At 42.9% G+C, this 27,873-nt stretch overlaps 1 protein-coding gene across 2 annotated transcripts in view; it reads right to left on the bottom strand.

Moving 5' to 3' along the window:
• The window catches only part of ttc39a (tetratricopeptide repeat domain 39A), a 77,123-nt gene that overhangs the window by 21,481 nt on the left and 27,769 nt on the right, over positions 1-27,873 (bottom strand). For both annotated transcript variants that reach the window (XM_056276217.1, XM_056276218.1), the window contains one exon: positions 180-284. In XM_056276217.1, the coding sequence (XP_056132192.1) occupies positions 180-284 (105 nt within the window). The remainder of the gene's footprint in view (positions 1-179; positions 285-27,873) is intronic.

Raw genomic sequence — 27,873 nt, 5'->3', positions numbered from 1 at the left:
GGAAGTAATTAGTCGACACTTGTAAACAATTTATGAAGTTTGCCTTACTGAAAACAGGGACCACAATTCCTTTAATGTGGTGAAGTCAGCTAGTCCTTCAAATTGAACACTAGGTCCACTGTAGCTCCGGTACAGCTGAAAATAGAGGCTAGGGCTCAACAGTTTCTGATTCATCTCACCTGGATCTCAGGTGGGCCTGGGACTCCTCAAAGTTATTCTTGAGGAACAGGTCCAGGGCAGCCATACAGTCCTCCAGAGCCTTAGACAGGTTTGACCGCGGAAACCTGGACAAACAATAAAGAAGGAGAAAGTGAATTAAAATAGGAGGAAGAGCTAAATGCAGGGGTTCCCAACTCCAGCTCTTAGAAAAACTGGCTGGGATATCTGACAAAACATCTGAATGTTATTAAGTATCTGGCAGAGGCAGCAGCACTGGGGGTCAACGAGGAGCGGATTAGAGGCACTGAGAGATGCCTAGTTGAACTGAGCAGGTTTCTAGCCCTTAAATAAACCCCTCAAAGATAATTTTCTAGATTTGTCAAATCAAGCTTAATCAAACACATATGTGACTTCAACAATTGACTGCAGATATGACAACAGGCAAAAAGATTATATTTGTCACAGTAACAAATTGGGTTTTTCCTATTTGAAAATGAAGTCATAAAGTAAAGTTCATTATAATTTGTCACAGTGACAAATTGGATTTTTCCTATTTGAAAGTAAAGTCGTAAAGTTGATTTCTCTCAATTCCCTATTCAGCATTTGATTTTATTTTACACGATGAGACAGTGAAATCGCAAAAGACCTTGAGTCCTTTTTGCAGACTCAACTGTAAACTTAAGTTATGAGGATCTGAAAAAAGAGCCACGTCATCTCAGAGAATCCCAACCCCTCCCACCTTCCTGCTCTCTCTCACTCTCTCTCTCTCGCCCCCCCCCCCCCCAGCTTTGCTGCGGTGGCCTTTGTTCTCGTTTTGAGGGAGGACAAACATAAAAGACAACCTCCACACAGCAGGACAAGAAGTGGAGTCGCAGGGGCTGTCCCATTTTCACTTTCTCACCACATCCATATTCCTTTCCTTTCTTGCAGTGGTTCTCAATTCACCCCAGTCCTCACGACCACCGCCAATATGATGTGTGACTCTCTTAGAAGTCAAGTCAATTTTATTTGTATAGCCCAATATCACAATATGCACGGTGAATTAAATGAACGACTGGTCTCTCAATCCCAGACAAATCACATGAGTGGATGACATCGATATCTCGTGAGAATCGGTCCGGCCTCCCCGTGACCGAGACTGCTTTTAACACGACAAACCCACCCAAAAAAAAAAAGAACTAACTATTTACAGCTTGGGAGATGAATACAAGGTGGCACCCTAGTTGAGCTGCGACAGCAGAATAGTAAACAATGGAGGTAATGGTGCATGGTGGAGGTTGTGCTGTGGAAGACATCCATAACTTGTTATGAAAACCACTCTGCTGTGTAAATTTGGGATTTTTGTCTTTGCAGACATTGTTAAAAATTCTGCTGCGTCACGTTTCTACCACAGTTGGTCATCAACTGAGATGAGTATCCAAAGCTGGGATCAGACTGTTCACTTAAAGGATTTTCTCATCAGCCCTATTTAGTTGTGGCGTGCCATGCGGTGCTGTGATAAATTGTTTCCTTGAGCGGGAAATACCCAAGCCCGCCCACGTCATGTTCCGCTGCGTGTGAGCAGGGCGAAGTGTGACAGCTCCAACCCTCAATGTAGTGATATAATGCCATGTATATCCACTGGAACTACACTAGGTGTTATGTACTACCCGGACTGTTATTATGGTTACACCACTACCATGTATGGTTATTACGTCTGCCTACTGAGCCAGGATTAAACCTGAGTTCTATAACCCGGTGTGGTCATTGATCCTCGACCAATACTACCCCAAGTATTACTTCACTCAACTTGTGTTGATGTTATATGGCCACAGAAAGGAGAAAGTGCCCACATTTAGGACGCCACTGCAATGCCGTAGCTTTGCTGTGTACCACAGCTGATTTCGTATTGTAATGTACACGAATAAGTAGACACGCTAACGGGTCAGACCGTTTAGTCGACTGGTTAACGTTGTCACCCGTGATGCGGGAGAGCCGGGTTCAAGTCTCGGCTGCGGCGGTTACGGTACTGCCCTCTTTAATTCGCTACACTGGTGTCAGAAGTGGGATGGTGAGATCGTCAAGGACCGTGAGGCCATCGGAAGCGTTTCCTGAAGGAGGGGAGGGTAGTGTAACGTACACGAATAAGTAGACACGTTGGCCCTTGGCTAACGGGTCAGACCCTTTAGTCGACTGGTTAATGTTGTTGCCCGCGGGGCGGGATATCCGAGTTTGCGTCCCGGCTGTGACGGTCTGGCTGGGCTGCCCTCCGAATTCGCTACATTGGTGTCAGAAGTGGGATGGTGAGACCGTGAGGTCATTGGAAGCGCGTGCGACCAGAGGCATGAGGGAGTTGATATGAGGGGGGTAGTGTAACGTACACGAATAAGTAGATCCTTTAGTCGACTGGTTAACGCTGTCACCTGTGGTGCAGGAGGCACGGGTTCGTGTCCCGGCTGTGGTTCCCGGGCTGCCCTCCTAATTCGCTGCATTGGTGTCAGAAGTGGGATGGTGAGACCACGAGGTCATCGGAAGCGCGTGCGCCCAGAGGCGTGAGGGAGCTGATTCCCGAAAGAGAGGGTTAGTGTAGCGTACACGAATAAGTAGACACGTTAGCCATTGGCTAATGGGTCAGACCCTTTAGTCGACTAGTTAACATTGTCGCCTGTGGTGCAGGAGGCACGGGTTCGCGTCCCGGCTGTGGCGGCGGTTCCCGGGCTGCCCCCCTAATTCACTGCAGTATATACTTATCTGCCTCCATTTTGTCATCCAGCTCCATAGGCTATATTTTAACGATCTAAGCGCAAGGTCTAAAGCGCACGGCGCAAGTGCATTTAGGGTGTGTAACCACTTTTGCTGGTTTAACGAGACGGACCTGGATGCAGACAAAATGGTCTACCTTCGCAAGTGGAACCTCCGCAGGACTTCCGGAAGATGGCGAAGCGGGCAAGCAGCCGTTTTCTAAGCTCTCGCTCATTCATCCATCCATCCATCCTTTATCTGAACCGCTTATTAATTGTTGTTGACGATGTCATCTCTGAGGGCAGGAATACTGCCTCAACTAGACTCATTTCACAGAGCACTTCATCGGTGTTGCTGTAACCGGAAAAGTGGTTTCTTTATTTTGCGCATTCTCTTTTATAGCCCACAGGTCAACACTACAGCGCCCTCTAGTGGTGACATCAGTATAAGAGAACATACACATAACCTTGGTTTAGCCAATGTTGGGCCGGTTTCACAAACAGGGCTTAAATCAAGCCAGGATCAGTCCTTAATCCATACTAGTTAAACTAGGACATTTAAGTAGCCTCCATGAACGTATCTTAAATTTGTTTTAGTTAGTCCGAGACTATGGAGTCCTGGAGTAAGATAAGTAAGTCTAAATGAGAGCACCTGGGTTAAACCTCATCAGGTTAAGTATGAGCACATGCCTTTCGTCTCATGGTGCTCATAAAAACCCGGAGTGGAATCGAAAACATAATTTAATGGTATGAATCCTGAGACATAACAATGGCAGAGGCAAAAAGAATTTGTTCAAAAACTTTAGTGAGTATGAAAAAACGCTACTAAAATAAATGTTATCAAACCATCCAGTTATTGAAAGTAAAAACCATACTACTGCTACTGAGCAAAAGAAAAAGAATGCTTGGGCCGCAATTTGCAGTGAATTCAATGCAAATGAAAATGTAACCACAAGAACAGTACAACAACTTCAGGTGAGAAATCTACATTATTATCAGTATTCCACATTTATCATATTCATATTTTTGACATTACTAATATTGAATGATATCTGCCTTTAGACTCTGTGGAAGAACATTAAACTGGCTTTAAAAATAGAAAATGCAAAGACCAGAAGAGAAAGATTTAATACTGGTGGTGGACCACCAAAAAAAGACAAGGCTGATGAATTGAGTGACTTGCTGTCTGGAATTATTGAACCCCAGCCACCTCTGGATGGTATACCAGACGATGACTGTAATGAATGAAAGATGGTTATTATTTTGAAGGTCCTGTCACGTGTTTAACTTGACCTACTCACGGGTGTACGTGCAGTGCGTGTGACGTATACAGGAAGTTAGACGCGCATGTTATGAAGGTTGTATGTTGAACGGACGCTAGTAAAAGCTACACAGTTAAGAACCTACGAAGTCGGCTCATTCTTGAATTATTCTTATGTCAGTAAAACAAGGCGTCTACGGACATTACATGGTGTCAGAATAGTCTGTGTATCTGAACACGAGCGGTCATGCCGAAGTTTAATCCGCCGAGTGAATTCAAGTTTGACTGCCCCGTTGAATGGCCGGAGTGGAAACAACGGTTTTCGCGCTTCAGGCTCGCGACAAAGCTGGATAAAGACAACGGGGAGATTCAAGTGAGTTCGCTGATTTATGCAATGGGCAGCGAGGCTGAAAAGATATTCAGCTCGTTTGACTTTGCGGCGGAGGGTGATAAAGTGGACTATGATATCGTACTGAAAAAGTTCGACGACTACTTTATTCCCCGCCGTAACATCATACATGAGAGGGCGTGCTTCTATCAACGTAGCCAGCAGCCAGGAGAGACAGCGGAGATGTACATCCGGACATTGTATGAGCTGTCTGAACACTGTGAGTTTGGGGACAAGAGGGATGAACATATCAGAGATCGTCTGGTAGTGGGCATAAAAGACAAAGTGCTCTCCCGTCAGTTCCAGCTCACAGCGGACCTTACTCTGGTGAAAGTCATTGAACAAGTGCGCCAGGCGGAGGCAATAACAAAGCAGCTCAGCCTCCAAGCTAACCAACCAGAGGCCCAGCTGGCTGACGTCAATGTTGTCCGACGGCGGGACGGACGCCAAAAGAAAAAGGGCGGACAGCGTCATGGTGGCAGCAGACCTGCAACCAACAAAGTAGATGAATGCGGGAGGTGCGGCAAGACGCAGCACACCGATGAGCGGAAGTGTCCTGCAACGAACAGTAAGTGCAACAAGTGTCATAAAAAGGGACATTGGGAGCGTGTATGTCACTCTAAAGCGGTGAGAGAAGTCACTGAAGAGGTTAAACAGCTGCACTTTCTGGGAGAAGTTGGCAAAGAGAGCAGTCAGGAAGATTGGACTGTTAGTTTAACAATAAGTGATGTACCAATAACCTTTAAAATTGACACGGGGGCTGACGCTACTGTTATCAACCAAGGGACATTTAAAAAGCTGAAGCCAAACATAAAACTGGGACCTCCTGACACATGCTTCATAAGCCCAGGTGGAAACATCAGCTGCATAGGACAGTTTCAGGCCACAACCAAATACAAGGAGAAACAATACTCCTTTCCAGTGTATGTGATCAAGGGGAGAGGCAGCTGTCTGCTGAGTCGTCCAGAGGCAGTGGAGATGGGTCTAGTGAAGCGGATGGATGAGGTCAGTGGAGTTTTCGGTTCAAGTGGACTGCTGAAAACAGACCCAGTGAAAATAGCTCTGGTGGAGGATGCCCAGCCATACGTGGTGCATACAGCCAGACGGATACCGCTGCCACTTGTACCACTGGTTAAGAAAGAACTGCAGCGCATGGAAAATGAGGGCATTATTGAAAAAGTGACTCAGCCCACAGAATGGTGCGCCGCTATGGTGCCGGTGCTGAAACCGAACAAGAAAGAGGTTCGCTGCTGTGCTGACCTCAGGAGGCTGAATCGAGCGGTGAAACGTGAGAAATACGTGCTGCCCACTATGGAGGAAATAATGCCAAGGCTCGCAGGGTCAAAGTTCTTCACAACGTTGGATGCAGCAAGTGGGTTTTACCAGATCCCCTTGCATGAAGACAGCAGGGGGTTCACCACTTTTATCACCCCATTTGGGAGGTATGCTTTCTGCCGCCTTCCATTTGGTATAACGAGTGCTCCAGAGATTTTCCAGAGAAAGATGGCGGAAACTCTGACCGGGCTAGAGGGCACAGAGGTGTACATGGATGACATCCTTATACATGGAGAGACTGAGGAAATCCATGACCGGCGCCTAGCAGAGGCGCTGGGGGTCATTGAAACAGCAGGTCTCAAACTGAACCAAGCGAAATGCAAGTTCAAACAGAAACAAGTCCGCTTCCTTGGTCACATCATCGACGAGGCAGGCATCAGACCTGACCCGGACAAAGTGGCCGGAATAGAGAACTTTCCTCAGCCCCAGAACGTGACGGAACTCAAGAGGTTCCTCGGGATGGTGAACTATTTGGCAAAATACGTCCCAGAGCTGTCCACTGTAGGTCAGCCGCTTTATGGACTGCTTAAAGCAACGACAGAGTGGCTGTGGGGACCTGCACAGAACACAGCATTCCAAGACCTTAAAGCAGCACTCGCCACCGCCCCGGTACTCACCTTTTATGACGTCACTATGGCTACGGTGGTGTCAGCAGATGCCAGCAGCTACGGGCTGGGAGGCGTTCTGCTCCAGCAGCACGGGGAACACTGGAAGCCCGTGGCCTGCTGCTCCCGACGGCTGAGTGACGCAGAGACAAGGTACGCACAGATCGAGAAAGAGTGCTTAGCCAGCGTCTGGGCATGTGAAAGGTTCGAGAAGTACTGGTTTGGGCTTGACAATTTCAGACTTGTCACCGATCATAAACCACTAGTGCCTCACATGAACAGCAAAGACTTGGATAATGTGCCCATTAGGTGCCAGAGACTGTTAATGAGGCTGATGCGTTTCAATGCAGTGGCTGAATACGCACCAGGCAAAACTTTAGCTGTGGCTGACGCACTCTCCAGAGGCCCAGAGCAGCGCTACGGAGATGGTGCTTCTCATGATGATGTTGCGGCACACATCGATGCCATCGTGTGCCAGGTGCCTGCCACACCTCAAAGGATGCAGGAGATAAAACAGAGCACGGATGGGGATCTGCAGCTCCAGACAGTGTTGGGCTTCATCAGACACGGCTGGCCTGAGTATGTCGATAAAGTGCCGGAGACAGTCCGAGACTTTTATCAGGTGAGAGGGGAGTTATCTGAGGTAGATGGTTTAGTCATCAGAGGCAGTCGTATCGTCATTCCCACAGAGATGAGGGAGGTGATCTTAGACAGAATACACGACGGGCACCAGGGGATAGTTAAGTGCAGAGAGAGAGCTAGCCAGTCAGTGTGGTGGCCCAAAATGACAGAGCACATTACAACAAAGATACAGCAATGTCAATTCTGCAGAGAACACAAGAACACACAGAGAAAAGAGCCTTTAATGTCAAGTGAGCTCCCATCCAGACCATGGCAGAAAGTTGGCATAGACCTGTGTGAGTACAAAAAGCAAAACTACTTGATAGTGTCTGACTATTATTCCAGGTTTTTGGAGATCCTAAATCTACCAACAACTACTAGCAGTCAGGTTGTAGCTAGGCTGAAGGCTACATTTGCACGTTTTGGTATCCCTGAAATTGTAGTTAGCGATAATGGGCCACAGCTAGTTTCAGAAGAGATGAGGAGGTTCAGTGAGGATTATGATTTCATCCATGTGACTTCAAGCCCACACTACCCCCAGAGTAATGGACAGGCAGAGAGGGCTGTTCAGATAGCCAAAAGCATATTAAGGCAGGAAGACCCTCTCCTCGCCCTGTTGACATACAGAGCTACACCCTCTTCTTCCACTGGAGCCAGTCCAGCGGAATTGCTCATGGGTAGGAGAATCAGAACCACCTTACCCACATTGCAGCATAACCTGAAACCGGCCTGGCCTAAAGAGGAACTGATCAAAACCGCTGACGCCGCAGCCAAATCGAGGCAGGCTTTCTACTACAACCGCAGGAACGGCGTGCGGACACTGCGCCCACTGAACTCGGGTGACGCAGTACTCACCAAACTTGATGGACAGAAAACATGGACAATGCCAGCAGTTGTTCACAGTCAGAGCTCCACTCCCAGATCCTACATAGTGGAGACAGCTCAAGGTGAACATTACAGAAGGAACAGGCGCCACCTGTTGGCCACACCCAAAACACTCACCTTTGTTAGCAGGGATCCTGACCATGTCACTCCAGGGGAGAATGGAAACACGGATGAGTCCCGAGCAGCAAAAATGCCAACTTCCACACCCCATGTTACTCGCTCTGGCAGGGTGAGCAAGCCAGCAATCCGGCTGGATTTGTGAGGCGTATGGACTTGTGTACTGTGGGAGATTTTTTATTTTTTTGTGAAAAGGGGGGTGATATACAGGTTAAAATTGTTGGCAGTAAATGTTCAGAGAAATGTTTAGAAAATCATCTTAGAGGGGGAGATGTAATGAATGAAAGAGGGTTATTATTTTGAAGGTCCTGTCACGTGTTTAACTTGACCTACTCACGGGTGTACGTGCAGTGCGTGTGATGTATACAGGAAGTTAGACGCGCGTGTTATGAAGGTTGTATGTTGAACGGACGCTAGTAAAAGCTACACAGTTAAGAACCTACGAAGTCGGCTCATTCTTGAATTATTCTTATGTCAGTAAGACAAGGCGTCTACGGACATTACAATGACCATTTGGATAGTTCAGATGAAGAACTGAGCACAAATGGTAAATATACCAAAGAAAGTAAATTGGTTACTTCCTTTAGTAAATGTATTACACTGACTGTGTCAGTCTTTATTCTTCTTCCATTCTATGGACCATATGAGTTTATTTGTGCTTCTAACAGTGTTGTTTTTCCAGAGGAAAGGAATCTGAGCAGTGTGGAAGAGCCTGCAGTGTCCAATGAGTGTGGGCCCTCTACATCTACTATAACATCCTTAAGAGAAGATGCTGCTGCCACCTCTCAACAGAGAACAAAAAAGATGACCATGCATGAAAAGTTAGCCAGAGAATTTCATGAGCATAAAATTAAATATCTGAAGGAAGAACATGAAATGAAAATGAGAATTCTACAGGTTGAATTGGATATGAAGTTGGAAGAGAGCTATCCAAAAAAGATACAGTAATGAGACAATTGTGATTGCCAGTCATGATGAACAATATACGTAAAATTACATAAATGTTTTGTCATTTGCATATTCATGAGTTTGAGTATTTTAATAGCCACAAACTACATTTTAAACTAGCTTTGGTTTGGTCACTCATTTAATTTGCTGCACACCATGTACAGAAAAACATTATCCAAGCAAAAATAGGCCAAATGAATACATTCCATATTTAAATGCATCTCATCTAGCTGAAGTGCTGCAATGTGAAAGCAGCTCTGTATGCAAGTCCCCTTTGGTCATTCCCTGCCTCAGCCATGGGCACATCTGTTTGATCCTGGTCTTCCATTGGAGGATCAGGACAGCAATGCTGCCTCAGGTAGTTGTGGAGCACAGCTGTAGCAATTATCACCTTGCAGCATCTTCTTGGCTCAAAACGAAGTGTATTGCATAAACACTGGAATCGATTTTTCCATACTCCAAACATACGCTCGACCAGCCCTCTAGTGCAGATATGAGCTCTGTTGTATCTTTGCTGCTCAGCTGTTGTGGGATTTGTGTATGGAGTGAATAAAAAGTTACTCTGACCATATCCACTCTCATCAAGGAGTAGTCCACTATGTTGTCCTCTCTGAAACTGAGCACACAATGAAGAGTTGAGAAAAATCCTTGAATCGTGAGTTGCACCTTTCCAACAGGCAACAATGTTAGAAAACTAAATTAGGAGTGCATACACCCTGAACATTGATGGAAAACCAGTTCTTGTGGTTCCTGTACTCCTCAGCATCAGGAGTTGATGGACACTCGATGGGAACATGACATCCATCTATACAGCCAATCACTCCCGGGAAGTGCCCATATTCATAGAATTGCACTTTATAGTTGGCTTGGCCAGGAGCATCAGGAAACTTGATGTAAATATTCCTCAGTTCGCAAATGGCCCTACAGACTTTGTGAACTATTCTACACACAGTTGCTTCACTGGCACCACATAAATCACCAGTTTCACGATGAAACATTCCAGAAGCCAGAAATCTCAAAGTGATCAGAACTTGGAGAGAACTGGGTAACGGCCTTCCTCTTTGAGACAGAGAGGAAAGTCTAGGATCAAGCAAAGATATGATCTCCAGTGCATTTTCTTTATACATACGAAAGCGGTCTTGAAAAGTTATTTCATCAAAGTAATTTAATGGATTACTTCTATCCACAAGTACTCATCTGGCTGGCCTCTGTATTGCATGTTGGTCTTCATTTAGATATTCCAAGTAGTCCATGCTCCCTCGCAAACTGCTAAGCAGAAATTAAACCTGCCTCTTTGAAGGATTAATTTAAGCTTCAATTTAGTCCTAGAGTAACTATGATCCTCCTTCTTGCAGTTGGTTTAGTTTAATCCAGAACAGGCTAAATCTAGGACTATTTTAAGATGTGTCTGTGCAAGTCACTTTGAGTTAAGACAACTCAAACAGACATTTTAGTCTGGGACTAGGCTTAAGCCCTGTCTGTGAAACCGGCCCATTTACTACTCCTGAGTAATCATCAGTAAATGCCAGAGTATATCTGAACCCATCTTTTGCCTCTTGCTCTATGGGGCCGCATAAGTCAGTGTGAACTAAATCAAGTGCTGCTTTTGCCCTGGCATCTGGTTCTCTGTTCCTACTCTGAGCAAATTTACCTTGTATGCACACGTCACAGTTTAGTTTAGACTCATCACATTTTCCCTTAATTTTCCTTCCCTCTACTACATTTTCCAGCTTTGACACATCCTCATAGTTACAGTGACCTAGTATTTCGCGCCAGGTTTGTATATTACAGCATCCATGACACCCATCACCTTGTTCATCATCTACAGTGTTCAGATAGTAAAGTCTATTGTACACTTTGATGTTAAACCTGATTGCAGCTCCATTGCCCGTCGCTGCTTTAACAGAGAAAATGTCTTGTGAGTATGATGGAATATACAGCGCCTTCTTCAGCGTTGTCTTCACCCGGCGACCCTCACTGTTCAGCAGGCAGACCTCCACTTCACCTCTCTTCAGCGCGACACCGCTTGTTTTCGTCCCATCCGCCAACTCCATAACGTGTCTCTGGCTGGAAGTTGTCATCAAACCTCCTAAACTTTCCGATGTCGGTGATCATGTGTGACGTTGCGCCCGTATCCACCATCAGACCTCTCCGTTTTACTCCACTGACCTGACAGTCATCAATTTTGAAAGCGGAAGTGTGATCCTGTGCATCCACTACTTGTTTCACGTTGTCTCGTCTTTTCCGTCTGCACGTGGCATCTCTGTGAGTGGAGCTCTGGCAAACACTGCACCACTGCCTCTGTTCTGGATGATCGCCTCCAGTAATGTTGCATGTCCGGGCTTTGTGTCCCTTTCGGCCGCAGTTGTAGCAGGTTATCTACGAGCTCTTTTCTTTCTCTCTCCCCCTCACTCTCATTGTTGAGCTGCTTGTCTTCATCACGTTGTCATCATTCGGGTTGCCATTAAACTTCTCCGTGCTCTCATAACTTCTCAGCTTGGTTTTGAACTCCGCAAAAGTGATCTTCTCATCACCCTGAGTTATGTGGATGGAAAACGGCTTAAATGATTCGGGCAAGCCTTTCAGCATCATAGCAATTAACAGTCTGTCGCTAAGAACCTCGTCTGCATTTCTCAGCGGTGTTATTGCCGTTTCTGCACGAATGATGTATTCTGTGACGGTCTCATTTGCCGCTTTCTGGAGAGATATTAGCTCTGTGTAGAGGCTCATCGCACATGGCTTCCCTTTGCCAGCGTAGTGGTCCCAGTATCTCCAATGCTCTTCTTCCATCGTCGGCGGCTTCTCTCAGAATCAGGGAGAGACATTTTTCTTTGCATCTTCGGCGACCACATCCTCATTTTAGTCGTCATCTGGCTCTTGTAATATGGTCTCTTTAAGACCGAGCAAACGCAGATGGCCTTAAAACTTGGTTTCCCATAACTTGTAATTTTTCTCATATCCGTCGAAGCATAGTCTGTACCATCGGCTTCCACCTTCCCTTCTGGGCCCATAACCTGTTGACGTAGTCATCTCTGAGGGCAGGAATACCTGCTCAACTAGACTCATTTCAAGGAGCACTTAATCGGTGTTGCTGTAACCGGAAAAGTGGTTTTCTTTATTTTGCGCATGCTCTTTTATAGACCACAGGTCAACAAAACAGCGCCCTCTAGTGGTGACACCAGTATAAGAGCACATACACATAACCTTGGTTTAGCCAATATTGTAACAATTGTCCCTAAATTTACTCAAAAACTTCCACGTTTTGCCAGTCAAACGAGATAAAAAATCGTAAAGTTAACATTTGAGCAAATAATTGGACTACTTCAAAGTCCAAAGTTGAATCTGAAATTTCTACCATACCACGTGTGAAGACAGAAGCTAACGCTAAACTAAGTGCAGCCTCAGGCCAAGCAAGCAAGCACGATTGATCACAACTACCCGATGATGGAAGTTTCAACCAACAACGGTATAATGAGAAAAACTTCTCCTGTTACTTCAACGGAAGTTCTCGCGCAACCTGTAAAGATGAGAACCTCACAGGAGCCGACTGCAGTCCCAAATGCGACCCTCGTCGAAGCTATAGAAAAGCTAACCTTAAAGAACGACAACTTCGGTGACCAGTTGAGAGAAAACTCAATCATTGGTGGCTACTCTCACCAGACTAGTGGAGATGAATGCCGCTGATATCAAAGACTGCAAACTCAAGATACAATCAGTGGAAAAGGTAATGCCCCGTCTCATCAAGAAAAACGAGGAGCTGAAGGAAAGAGTGGCTGAGTTGAAGCGACACAAGAGGCACTGGAACCTCAAAATACATGGTTTGAAAGAAAAAGACGAGCACATCAGAGACATTGTCATGCATATCCTATCCAAAATAGCGCCGCAATGGGCTACGTCGATGGAAACAGTGGTCGATACTGTGCACCGCCTCGGGAGGAGAGAGGAGGTACGACACCGCCAGGTCATCATACAGTTCACCATGCGACATCACCGGGATGCCTTCTGGAAGCTGTCCAAAAACTCCTCCAAGATCTGCCAGGACTTGGGGATTCACTTCAAGGAAGATTTCTGTAAAGCTGACAGAGAGACTCGCGCGGCTGCATGGCCTTAGATGATGCAAGCCAGGGCGCCAGGGAAGAATGTGTATTACCGAGGACACGTGGGCTACATCAATGGTAACAGGGTTATCCCAGGTTAGATAAGATTGTAACGTGCATGGATAAGTAGACACGTTGGCCCTTGGCTGACGAGTCAGACCCTTTAGTCGAGCAGTTAGCGATGTCTCCCGCGGTGCGGGCGATACAGGTTCCCGTCCCGGCTGCGGCAGTTCCTGTGGTTGCCCCCCGAATTCGCTACAAGATAAACGGAAAAATGCGTCACTTATTTCGCACTCTAAGACATTTGTGAGGCTTACCTCAGAAGTTCCATGTTAATGAGCACATAATAATAAGATAAAACATAATAAGAGGTTATATGTTAATAAGCACATCTGAGATGTTCTCTTTTGAAACCCTAACAATTTTCTAAAGGTTTTTATTGTGTTGTAAGAAAGAAATTTTGTTACACTTTAATGAGATCTCAGTTTGGAGGTCAAGCGAATTTAACTTTATTAAAGTTTGGCACTTTAAAAGTCAGCAGGTAGAACGACGCAAAACTATAAAAATATATGTTCACTTTAATTAGATTTCACAATTTGAGGACAAGAATTTTTGTTTTGCAGTAACAGTTTATTGTATTCAGTCGTTCCAGACTGAATACAATAAAGTTTATTGTATTCAGTTTATTGTATTCAGTCATTCCAGACAGGGAAACCCAGCCACTGAGGATGCACAAGTCAGTGCATCCTTAGTGCCGGTCCCAAGCCCGGACAAATGGGGAGGGTTGCGTCAGGAAGGGCATTCGGCGTAAAATCTTTGTCAAATCAAATATGCGGATCATAAATAAGACTTACATACCGGATCGGTCGAGGCCCGGGTTACCAACGACAGCCACCGGTACTGTTAACCAGCAGGGTGTCGGTGGAAACGATGCTACTGTTGGGCGAAGGAGAAGGAGAGGGGGAAAGCATGTCCAGAGGCAGCTAGAGAGGAGGAAGGGTAGGCATGTGGAGGTGAGAGTTGGAACTTTGAATGTTGGCATTATGACTGGTAAAGGGAGAGAGCTGGCTGACATGATGGAAAGAAGAAAGGTAGGCATACTGTGTGTGCAAGAGACCAGGTGGAAGGGGAGTAAGGCCAGGAGTATCGGAGGTGGGTTCAAACTCTTCTACCATGGTGTGAATGGGAGGAGTAATGGGGTAGGGGTAATTCTGAAGGAAGAGTATGTCAAGAGCATGCTGGAGGTGAAGAGAGTGTCAGACAGAGTGATGAGTATGAAGCTGGAAATTGAAGGTTTATTGCTGAATGTTATCAGCGCATATGCCCCGCAAGTTGGGTGTGAGATGGATGAAAAAGAAGAATTCTGGAGTGAGTTGGATGACATGGTGGAGAGGGTACCCAGGGAGGAGAGAGTGGTGATTGGAGCGGACTTCAATGGACATGTTGGTGAAGGGAACAGAGGTGATGAGGAGGTGATAGGAAGGTATGGAGTCAAGAAGAGAAATGTGGAAGGACAGATGGTGGTCGATTTTGCGAAAAGGATGGAAATGGCTGTGGTGAATACATATTTCAAGAAGAGGGAGGAACACAGGGTGACGTACAAGAGTGGAGGAAAGTGCACACAGGTGGACTATATCTTATGTAGAAGGCGCCATCTAAAAGGGATTGGAGACTGCAAGGTGGTGACAGGGGAGAACGTAGCTAGGCAGCATCGGATGGTGGTCTGTAGGATGACTTTGGAGACCAAGAAGAGGAAGCGAGTGAAGACACAGCCGAAGATCAAATGGTGGAAGTTGAAGAAGGAAGACTGTTGTGTGGAGTTCAGGCAGGAGTTAAGACAGGCACTGGATGGTAGTGAAGAGTTGCCAGATGGCTGGACAACCACTGCAGAAATAGTGAGGGAGACAGCTAGGAAGGTACTTGGTGTGTCATCAGGACAGAGGAAGGAAGACAAGGAGACTTGGTGGTGGAATGAGGAAGTACAGCAAATTATACAGAGGAAAAGGTTGGCAAAGAAGAAGTGGGATAGTAAGAGAGATGAAGAAAGTAGACAGGAGTACAAGGAGATGCAGCGTAAAGCAAAGAGAGAGGTGGCAAAGGCAAAGGAAAAGGCGTATGGTGAGTTGTATGACAGATTAGACACTAAGGAAGGAGAAAAGGACTTGTACCGATTGGCTAGACAGAGGGACCAAGCTGCAAAGGATGTGCAGCAAGTTAGGGCGATCAAGGATAGAGATGGAAATGTGCTGACAAGCGAGGAGAGTGTGCTAAGAAGGTGGAAGGAATACTTTGAGGGGCTGATGAATGAAGAAAATGAGAGAGAGAGAAGGTTGGATGATGTAGGGATAGTGAATCAGGAAGTTCAGCAGATTAGCAAGGAGGAAGTGAGGGCAGCTATGAAGAGGATGAAGAATGGAAAGGCAGTTGGTCCTGATGACATACCTGTGGAGGCATGGAGATGTTTAGGAGAGATGGCAGTGGAGTTTTTAACTAGATTGTTTAACACAATCCTGGAAAGTGAGAGGATGCCTGAGGAGTGGAGAAGAAGCATACTGGTACCGATTTTCAAGAACAAGGGCGATGTGCAGAACTGTAACAACTACAGAGGTATAAAGTTGATCAGCCACAGCATGAAGATTTGGGAAAGAGTAATAGAAGCTAGGTTAAGAGGAGAAGTGACGATCAGTGAGCAACAGTATGGTTTCATGCCACGAAAGAGCACCACAGATGCGATGTTTGCTTTGAGAATGTTGATTGAGAAGTATAGAGAAGGCCAGAAAGAGTTGCATTGTGTCTTTGTAGATCTAGAGAAAGCTTATGACAGAGTGCCGAGAGAGGAGGTGTGGTATTGTATGAGGAAGTCAGGAGTTGCAGAGAAGTATGTAGGAGTGGTGCAGGATACGTATGAGGGAAGTGTGACAATGGTGAGGTGTGCGGTTGGAATGACAGATGGGTTCAAGGTGGAGGTGGGATTACATCAAGGATCGGCTCTGAGCCCTTTCTTGTTTGCAATGGTGATGGACAGGTTGACGGACAAGATCAGGCAGGAGTCTCCATGGACGATGATGTTCGCGGATGACATTGTGATCTGTAGCGAGAGTAGGGTGCAGGTTGAGGAGAGCCTGGAGAGGTGGAGGTGTGCACTGGAGAGAAGAGGAATGAAAGTCAGTAGGAGCAAGACGGAATACTTATGCGTGAATGAGAGAGAGGACAGTGGAATGGTCAGGATGCAAGGAGTGGAGGTGACAAAGGCATTTGAGTTTAAATACTTGGGGTCAACTGTCCAAAGTAACGGGGAGTGCAGTAGAGAGGTGAAAAAGAGAGTGCAGGCAGGTTGGAGTGGGTGGAGAAGTGTGTCAGGAGTGATTTGCAACAGAAGGGTATCAGCAAGAGTTAAAGGGAAAGTTTACAAGATGGTTGTGAGACCAGCTATGTTATATGGTTTGGAGACAGTGGCACTGACGAAAAGACAGGAGGCAGAGCTGGAGGTGGCAGAGTTGAAGATGCTAAGATTTTCACTGGGAGTAACGAAGAAGGACAGGATTAGGAACGATTATATTAGAGGGACCGCACAGGTTGGACGGTTTGGAGACAAAGCAAGAGAGGCAAGATTGAGATGGCTTGGACATGTGTGGAGGAGAGATGCTGAGTATATTGGGAGAAGGATGCTGAATATGGAGCTGCCAGGGAAGAGGAGAAGAGGAAGGCCAAAGAGGAGGTTTATGGATGTGGTGAGGGAAGACATGCAGGTGGCTGGTGTGACAGAGGAAGACGCAGAAGACAGGAAGAAATGGAAACGGATGATCCGCTGTGGCGACCCCTAACGGGAGCAGCCGAAAGTAGTAGTAGTAGACTCCCGTTTTGTGTATGTCTTCTACGTTCTCTTATGTTTCACTTAACTTTGGGGTCTCAAAGATAGCATAAAAAGAAAATCGACATTCTTGTTTTGTAAAAATGAAAAAGCACAGTGTTTTCTTCTTCAAGAAACTCATTCCAATGACATGGATGAAAAATTCTGGTCAAACCAGTGGGGAGACAAAATATATTTTAGTCACGGTACAAATAGGTCAGCAGGAGCTGCTATTCTCAATTTCCCTGGGAAAATTTTAGCTACTAAAAAGGATACTTCTGGCCATTGGATAATTGTGTTTTTGAAATAAATTGTAACTTTCTGATCTTAGGTAATATATATGGGTATAACAACCTTAACCAAAACAAAACTATGATTACTGAAATTACCAAAGTTGTAAAGGCTCCAGGGCTCTCAAGTCTCACGCATTGGGTGTGAGACACACGCATTTCAACTCCTTCACACGCTCACACGCCACACCTTGTATTTCTCACGCAGAGAACCAGGGTAACGCCCACCAAGTTGCGCCGCTATTTTTTATAACAGTGGAACAGGTAGGAATCAAGTAGCGTTGGGAAGGGCCTGCCATGCACCAGCCAATCAAATTAAAGAATATAGCTGCCGAACAGCCAATCAAATAATAGCATTGCTGTATCCGGGTAAGATTTAGATATTCCCGCTACAACAACTTGACAGAAGAGGACAGCTATCTACTAACTTAGTCACAAATCCGAAGTAGGACGACAACGACGTGGGAGAAGACCATATCCTATGTGTACAGTAAGTTATCTCATCATTTGAGATAACTTGTCTCTTTTTACTCTCTATGAATACTGTGTCCAGGCAGTTGGTTTAACCAGAGTGTGTGAACTAGCCTAGCTAGCTTAGGGTGACCAAACGGCCTCTTTTCCCCAGACATGTCCTGGGGGGCGGGGGGGGCGGGTTATAAATTGATGAAAATGTCCGGTTATCTGTGGTAGGTTTGCGTGTTGCTGAACTGTTATATATTATATTTTTACCGATCTCAAGCAAGCCAGCTGCTTTATCCGCGATGTTAATGGCAAGACACTGCTACGTGTTGCCTACCAACAGGTGCAGAGGAGTCTGTGAGGTGGAGAACCTGCAGCGGCCAATATTTAAAGTTTAAACATTTCAAACGTGACAGAATTTAAAACGACTTCCCCTGAAACTAAACTAAGATATTAATATTATATTAATTTCTGGCGTTAAGTGATGTTAGTTAATTTGCGATTGTTGCTCAGATATGTTGATAATTAAACCAACTTTAATGTTGGTGAAAATTCCTCTCAAAAGCAAATGAAGACATCTGATCCTTTTTAAAGAAGAACCAACGTGTCAGTAACTGTTTACAAATGATTAACTGAGAATGTTTTGTAATTAATCCAAATATTAATCTTTGAAATTAGTGTGAGAATTATTTACTATTTAATGCCAACCCTTCCTTTTCCATTAGTGGCTCAAGAGCAGAGTTATTATAGTATATGTGACATTAATGTGCTGCTACTTGTATTGTAGTAAGGCATGCGTATTATTTATAAGCCAAACTAGTCACAGCTTGTCTAACTGATTTGTTTGACAATCAGGCATCATTTTATTCTGAAAATCCTGTCAGCAGCAGCCTGAGCAGCACAGAGACACACAGACAGGTGAGCTGCAGCCTCTCAGGTGAGCTCTGATGTCATAGTGAAAGATCTGAGATCTTAGTTCAGGAGTTGAATGAAAGAAAAATAATACAACGTTTTTGAGATAGTTTCGGCATCACTGTGGGTCTGTGTCATGAAATACACAAACTGAAAGCCAGAATCTCAGGTGAGGATAGAAAAGCTCACAGCAGCTGTTACAGAGCAGCAGATTACCTACAGGTTTCAATACATTTATGTCATTATAAAATTTCATGTGACAGAGTTATGTTATTTTTAAATATTAAGTGTGGTCTCAGATTTAAGTATTCTATCAAAATAAAATGTAAAAATCAGAGAAAAGGCCATGATAATAATTTAATATGCAGGTCAGCACATGCATATTCATTAGTGAACATGTTGCAAGTGAGATTCTTTATGTGCCTGGAAGAGAAAAGAGACAGAGAGCAGTTAAGTTAAAACCAAACCTACACCCACAGGACCATTAAGCATGTACTTAAATAATATAAATAATAATTTTCTATCCATACAGAGGAGGCCTACTTTAAATATATTCAAATTATAAGGTATCTTTGAGTAAACTCCGAGTATCATTGAAGTATCTCAAGGCTGGAGGCAAAGTGTCCTCTTTTTTTGGAACGCCAAATATGGTCACCCTAAGCTAGCTAGTTGAATCCCTGCAAATTTCAGCAGCTATACTAACACTTGTTTTTTAGTCTTAGTTCAGGACCCATTATTCATAAAGCTTTTCTCTTAGGCCACCACTAGTACTTATAAATTGCACTAAAATTTTTTAGTTTTTTTTACGAGTAATTCACAAAGCATTTGAGACCAACTTCTAGGAGGACTTTACCACCTTAAGATGAGATAAAAGTTGTGCTTTGTTTGACAGCTATTTCATTATATTTTATCCAGACCTTAATTAATAATTATTAATTATTGCATTTGTCTTCAAAGATGTCAGGGAAGAGGCAAATGAGCATTCTTTCATGCTTTGCTGTGAAGGATCAGCTCCTTAAAAAGGTGGCCAGGTTAGAGGAGGACACTGTGGAGAAGGCAGTAGTGGAGGACACTGTGGAGGAGGCAGTGGAGGAGACAGCGGAGGAGACAGCTAGGGTGTCAGTGGAAGAAAATGATGAGGACACCATAGTATATGAGACAGTGGAGAAGCCACTTGAATCATTTGGAATATTCAAAAAAGCGAGATTCATGAGCTTGGTGTTTTACTGTAAGACAGATTGTAACCTGACATCAACCCTGTCGTTTGTATTCATAATGAACATGTATACGGGCTTACTGCGCATATTAAGTGACATTCTCCTGTTCTCGTTCAGGTCACCAGTTCTACCTGCACTAAAAAATGATGAATTAAATAAATATTTTTATTTGTATGAATTTATGTGTCATTTATCAGATCAGACCCCCGTCCCCACCCCAACCAAACCCCCAACACCGCTGCCACCAAAATCTCACTCTGAACTCAGTTCAAAACTTGAGAGCCCTGAGGCTCCATGTCAAAGGTATCCTACAGAAGATCTTATATTTGGAGGGGACTTTAATATAACGCTTTCAAAATATCAGAGACACTATTATAATCCTGCATTACTTAATTTTTGTAATGTGTTTAAACTGAAAGATGCATGGCGCACCGACAATCCTAATAGCCAAATTTTCATCTGGTTTAACCCCAATGGTTCAATCAAATCCAGAATAAATTTTTGGTTAGTTTCAGAAAATAGGCCTACACTAGAGTCAAATTCTATAATTTCTGCAGCACCCCTAACAGACAAAAATGAAGTGCATTTCAAGATTCATTTACCTAGCTTACTCGATGTCACTCCCCAAAAATGCAATGAAAGCAATAAACCAGGTCAACTTTAATTATATCTGGAAAAGATAAACACACTATATTAGAAAAGGAATTACTGTTAAAGATTGAATGTATTAATGGTACATATTCTGCCCCGAATATGTTTGTGTGCTGAAGAGCTATTAAGTTGACTGTTCAAGTATGTTTTGTATTGTTATACACAAATGATTGGGGAACTTTTATTTTGAAATTAGAGCTTTTATTTTTGAAACTGCTCAATAGAGGAAAAACAGGAAGTAGCTGTTAGCTGTAAACTGTGACAGGGCATGGTCGACTCTTCATGGTTTGTTAAGTATGATCAAAAGGAATCTGCTGTGAATATCCTTCAGAAAGCAATGCTGTAAGTTTAAAATATTCCTTACATGTTAGCGAATTGATATTAATGATTATTGTGCGTATTGTTTAAGTTTGTACAAAAATAATAGTTTAATACGTTGTAACCTATGCAATACCATACTTACCTGTTACTTACCTAGTCCTAGCCATCTATTAATGTCAATCGTCATACTTAAGCTGTTGTATACTTACCCAAAAGTGCTGTTTGATGCTGGATCTGTTTCCATTCTGTACGGAAAATAGATGTTGTCTATAAATGTCTAGTCTTCTTAAAGGAAAATTGTCTACAATGTTAGTGCTAGGCTGTTCATATTTAGCCTACCTGTTGTTTACATAGCAGTCCTTTAAGTCTATTTTTGTATCTTTCTTTTTCTAGTTTTACTCTAATTCAGTGTGCCATCTTGACTTACCTGATGTACGAAGTCAATAAAGGAGCAAGGACGCTCACTCTCCTGGCTCTTGGAGAGTTTGGCTGGCTGTTTATTTATGTTAACACTTTGGAAGTTTAACACATAAAGAGAACAGTACAGTACTATCTAAATAAATTGGTTAAGGACCTTTGTGAAAAATGAAAACAGCCTATGGTTCTATTAGGGATGTAACGGTTACCGGTTTAATGATTAACCGCGGTAAAATTCCCGACGGTTAGTATTACCGTTTCAAATTTTAATTATCGCTAAAACCGTGTTTGATTACCGCGCTTTGAAAAACTCACGGTAAATACTGTCCAGCATGGTCTCTCAGACGCGGGCGCGCAGGCGCAGCAGGCAACGTGGGTTTGTTTTGCCTCAATGAAACATGGAAGGCACAGGCAGTGATGGCGCGCGGGAGATTTTTTTCGCCTACTGAGAGGACTAAGTCTGAAGTGTGGTCGTATTTTGGTTTTTATAAGAGTGCTGGGGGAAAACTGATCAAAGATGGTTACCCTGTCTGCAGAACATGCAGAAAGAAAATCGTTGCGAAAGGGGGCCACACCTAATTTTACGAGTCATCTCCGTGACCACCATCCACAACTTTACAGCGAATGCAAGGTAAGTTAACTTTTAGCTGAATGCCTGATGTGGGGACGTCGGAATGGGGGAAAATGTCATGGTTTGCAGGTCTAACTTGCTAATAGCTTTTCAATAATGTAAACTTGAGCTTTCATGCTACCAAACGTTACTCTTTGTGAGGGCCGACGGTCCGTGCCACTGGCTAAAGTTAGCTACTCGTCCCACTGGCTAAAGTTAGCTACTCGTGCGTAGTACGTTCTTAAGGAAAAGAAAGGAAAAAACCTCCACAGGACTCCGGTGTAAAAAGATAACAAAACGAACATTTATTCCGGTTCCACAGCGTAATCTTCATACAGGAGTAATCAAATAATACTTTCCTAAACTATAACTAAGGCTGGCTATTACTGCCACATTATTACTACGGCTACGGTAAGAAAACTGTATAGCTTCAGTCTCCAAAATCACCGCCGACTCAACACTCACAAATCTAGACGCTTCCTGGTTCACGTACACAGAAATTTGCGATCTTCTTAAAGTGACAGTAGCCCTAATGTTCAACATGAGTACTGAGCTAAATAAAACTGTTTCATATGCTTATCTATACCAAAACAGCATTCCTAATGCAGATTATATCCAAAGCTTGTTCAATTGTGAAGAAATTTCTTTTTGGTTGCCGTTTTCTTATTTGCAATGTGCAAAAGTGCAGTTACCTCTCATGGCCACATGGTGACATCTTTAATGCACATTTGTATGTTTTTTTTCCATATGTTTACATAAGGAATGTTATTATCTTATTTATTTTTATTATTTTAATGTTTATGCAAACAAAAAGTGCATAGTGCTGCTAATTTTATTTGTGGTTTTCAAAATAAAACTTGGTGAAATGATTTCCGTGTGTGTATCAGTACTTTTTGAACATTTTCAGCAATTTTAACAATACCGCGATAATACTGATAACCGTGATAATTTTGGTCACTATAATCACGATATGAAATTTTCATACCGTTACCTCTCTAGGTTCCATACCCCAAGCCAAATTTTTACAAAGCTTGGAGGCATCAACCTTCTTCTTAGATGTGATTATGACCCTAAAAAACTCCCTATCAAATTATCAACGTTTCAGCAACAGATATTACTATATTGGAATATTTCTTTAGAAATAAATCCTTGTTTTATAAAATTGGCTTGAGAAAGGAATATGGTCTGTAATGCACTTAATGGAAAATACAGGAAACGTTATATCTTACGAGAATTTTTGTTCAAAATTTAATTTAAATGACCAAAAACAATATGGTACTGCTATCAAAGCAATCTCACGATATATAATAGTGATGTCTTATAACTTGTATCAAAGTAATGTAGATCCGCACCTTCCTAAACTTTTGATGAATGGACATGATCTCATCGGTCTAAAATTGCCCAACACCACAATCTGGAGAGTCTTTGTCAAATAATTATATCCATTTTCATCAAACAGAAACTACATTTTACAATATTTCTCCAAAGATGAAGCTGAAAAATTGAGAACAAAATTCTTTAAGTTTCCAACTGCACCAAAAGTAAAGGAAGTGCACTTTAAAATTCTTAATGGAATATATCCTTCTGGAGAATTTTTAAGACATTAATTTGGTTTAGACTGTAACAACTGCTCATTTTGCAATGAACACATTTAAACAACAGAACATGCGCTTTATGAATGTCAGTTTGCTGGTGCTTTTTGGTAAGATCTGCATTACTGGTTGTTTCCTAAATTTGACAATTTCTCTGAACTAAAAAAAAAGGGATGTTATTTTTGGCATGCTTGTGAAAGATGGAACACATGATTTGGTAGTTAACACAATTATTATTCTTGGAAAGTTCTTTTTACATAAGAACAAATTCCTGAAAACGCAGCCAAACTTCCTCATATGTCATAGGGAACTGTCATTATTTCTCATCACTGAGGTTAATGGAGAAGAAGAATACTATGGAACTCTCTGAATTGATAGCAGAACTTGAACTTGCAAAGAACCCCTAGGACTCCCCTCCCTTTCATTTATGCATTTAATTTTATTCATTTAATTTTCTTCATTTACTTTTATTTCCCCCCCTCTTTCTTTTGTTTTATGTGTTGTATGTAGAATTTAAACATGTCAATAAAAAAACAAGCCAATAAACAAAAAAAAAGAGGAACGTCCGCAGTTGATAAAAAATGACGTAACCTCTGCAACGGAGGTAGGTCTTCTTTGTGTCATTTTTGCGTGAACATCTGCATTGCGTATGTGCATAGAAAAGGCGAAAAGGCAGGAGGACTTTAAAGTGGGCAGTGAGTGGTTGAGTCTGGGGTTTAGAGGTGGCGGGAAAACGGAAGCTGGTGGATGACGAGAGTCGGCGAAAAGGGAGGACAGCGCTTTGTGCAAACCAAACTTTGAGACCAGGGAAACATGTCGGATTGCAATCAACCGTGAGTGTGGAATGAGTGAAAGTTCAGAGGGATGGGATGAGGAAGATATGGAATGGTAGGGCATCCGGGTAGCACAGCAGTCTATTCTATTGCCTACCAACACGGGGATCATCAGTTCAAGTCCCCGTGTTACCTCCGGCTTGGTTGGGCGTCCACACAGACACAATTGGCCGTGTCTGCGGGTGGGAAGCCGGATGTGGGTATGTGTCCTGGTCGCTGCACTAGCGCCTCCTCTGGTTGGTCGGGGCGCCTGTTCAGGGGTAGAGGGAACTGGGGGGGAATAGCGTGATCCTCTCACGCGCTACATCCCCCTGGCCAAACTCCTCGCTGTCAGGTGAAAAGAAGCAGCTGGCGACTCCACATGTATTGTAGGAGACATGTGGTAGTCTGCAGCCCTCCTCGGATCGGCAGAGGAGGTGGAGCAGTGACCGGGGTGGCTCGGAAGAGTAGGGTAATTGGCCAGATACAATTGGGGAGCAAAAGGGGGGGAAAACAAAAACATATGGAATGGTGTGTTGCGTAGAATAGAAGAAGCGAAAGACGAGAGGAGAGAAAGAAATTAAGCTTGGTCAGATCAAAGTAGTCAAGGAGAAGGAGGCCGCACAAAAAAAGTAAAATAATAGGGAAGATACAGCACAGTGGGAGACAGAGAAGGAGGGGGAAATCATTATGTTCTGGAGGGAGATGGGGCATTTTCACCCAGTGCGAATGACCAAGGCAACTGAAAATTTCAGAAAGCTCAGATTTGCCAAATTCCTTAACAACCCGAGTCTTTATCTCAGCCATAGATAAACAGCATCAAGACAAAATCCTCAAGTTAAATACACTTGATGGTGTAAGAATCACAACACACATTCCTGGTATAGTGGCAAAACTGAGATGTGTCATTTCAAATGTTCCACTAGAAATGACTGCGGAGGAAGTCAAGAAAGAAATAAGAGGGGGGAAAGTGCTAGATGTTAAGAGACTTCGGACAAACAAAGATGGTGTAACAAAGGACTATCTGTCGGTGTTGGTGCGATATGAGAGCACACTTCCTAAAGAAATTAAAATTGGGTAGATCAATTATAGGGTAAGAGAATATATCCCAAATCCAATTAGATGCTATAAATGCCAAAGAATGGGACACATAGCCCAGTAGTGCCACAGTAAACAAAGATGTGCAAAATGTGGAGGTGAACATGACTATGGTAAATGTGCAAAGGATGCAAAACTGAGATGTTGCAACTGTATGGGGTGTGTGCAGTACAGATTAAAGCAAAAGAGTTACAGAAATACAAAGTAATCAATAACACATCCTATGCAGAAACTTTAAAGAAAATACATGATGAAATGCAAATTACAGTAACACGAAGAGGTGGTGTGTGGTGAAGGAAATAGTACCGGCCCTAGGCCTTACCCCAGAGAACAAGTAGGCCTAGGATACAGCAAGAAAACAGAACAGGTAGAGCACCAATAATTCAACTGATGCGATGTTTCCATTAGTGCAAGATAAAAGAGGACTCATTCGTGGCAAATCAGACAACGTTCATAGCCTTCATGTGTAAAATAATGTGACTACCATCAAAAAAAAAAAGCGATAGAATCAAGACAGTGGTGAATGTGGCTAAAGAATTTTTGGGTATTAAAGAATTAAAGCTGAAGATATTCATGAAATGTTGAAAGTAAACACTGATGGAGGGTCTCAGGGTAATGATTAACATTGTTTTCATGATGATACACTTATTCCAATGGAATGCGAGAAGCCTCATTGCTAATGGCCAAGAATTTAAAAGATATGTATCAAAATTAGTACCACAACCAGATGTCTTATGTGTACAAGAAACTTGGCTAAAACCCCATCTTGACTTTATTACACCAGGGTATACCTCAGCTCAGTATGACAGAGTAAACAATCAAGGTGGTGGTTGTGTTACATTTATAAAAGATAGCATAGTCTTTCAAAGATTACATCACTTTTTTTTTCATCATTTAAAAAAAAACGTCACCAGCAGACATGGAATAGGTTATTAATGAAGTGTGTAATGCAGATATCAACCTCAAAATAATCAACTTTTAAAATCCATGTAAGAAGTTGACTGTCAAAACGTTTAATGCAATTGAAAATGGTAATAGAAAAGAAATCTGGTGTGGTGATTTTAACACACATAATAGCTTATGGGGTAGTAAACACAGATAATCCAATGTGGTTGAAGAACTTTTGGAAGAAAGATCACTAGTCTGTCTTAATGATGGCAAAGGAACGACATTAGATGTAAACAGAAAAGTTCTATCATGTCTAGATCTAATATTAGTTTCTAGACATAGCATACTCATGTAAATGGAACGTTCATGTTAGTTCTAGCATAGGAAGCGATCATTTTCCAATTTTTTGTTTGATAAATGTTAATATGCATGCCCAAGAAAGGTACGTATTAAAGAAATGGTACTTTGGAAAAGCTGACTGGGAAAATTTTCAAGAATACTGCATAGAGACAGCTAATTCGGTTTCAATGGATGGTAATACAGAAGAATGTGCTTCTGTAGTGACTAATTTAATTTTGAATGTTGCTTTGAAGAGCATACCCTTGAGAAGAATACTGGGAAGAGGAAAATGGTGCCACGGTGGAATGAAGAATGTGATAAAGTGGTTAGAGAACGAAATAAAGCATTATGAGTATTAAGAAGTAATTTGAATCAAGAAAACTTAATAGACTATCAAAGGAAAAAAACTCTGATTTGTAGTTATCAAATCCAGTAAAAAAAGAAACAGAGGAAATATTGTTCTACTATAAGAGAAGTGAAACTAAGTGATGTATGGATAATGTTAGTGGCAAAAGGAAGTACACTATAAGTCCAGTGCTTGAAGATGGAGAAATAATTGCTGTAACAGATAAAGAAACACCTAATATATTGAGGAAGAGCTTTGCCAACATACATAGTGGAAATCACTTGGATGATCTCCATAAAAAGAGAAAGTGCCAAGAGAAATCTGTGTGATTTAATTAAGAAAAAAAGACAATGAAGACTCAACTCTTGGTGCTGAGCTGACTATGGGAGAGATAAAAAATAGCAATACATGGCACTGGATACACAGCAATGGGTCAGGACCAATTAAGTTATGCTATGTTCCATAAATTAAAATTACCTGATCAAGTACTGAGTATTGTCCTGGAACTATTTAATAAGATATGGAGAGAAGGATTGATGCCAAAAAATTGGAAGAGTGCACTCATTGTACCTTTTAGTAAACCCAGTAAAGAACCAAAACATGTTGGAAATTATAGGTCCATTGCCTTAACTTCACATTTATGCAAATGGATAGAAAAGATTTCAGCCTGAAGACTTAACTATATTCTAGAACAGAGAGGGCTAATAGCATCATGTTAGAATGGATTCAGGAAAGGAAGATCTGCTATGGATGCTGTTGTTAAAGTAATTAATAAAATAGAGAAATTGTTTTAAGATTAAATAATTGATGGCGATTGTTTTCTAGATATTGAAAAAACACATGACTCTGTGGGGGGAAGGACCACTAATTCAAGTGAATAGAGTGGGCATTGGTGGAAGGTTATTCAACTGGGTACTAGATTTTCTATCAGAGGG

Source organism: Lampris incognitus, chromosome 3 (assembly GCF_029633865.1).
Source record: "Lampris incognitus isolate fLamInc1 chromosome 3, fLamInc1.hap2, whole genome shotgun sequence".
Taxonomy (NCBI): Eukaryota; Metazoa; Chordata; class Actinopteri; order Lampriformes; family Lampridae; genus Lampris; species Lampris incognitus.
This window is presented reverse-complemented; position numbering and strand designations above follow the sequence as displayed.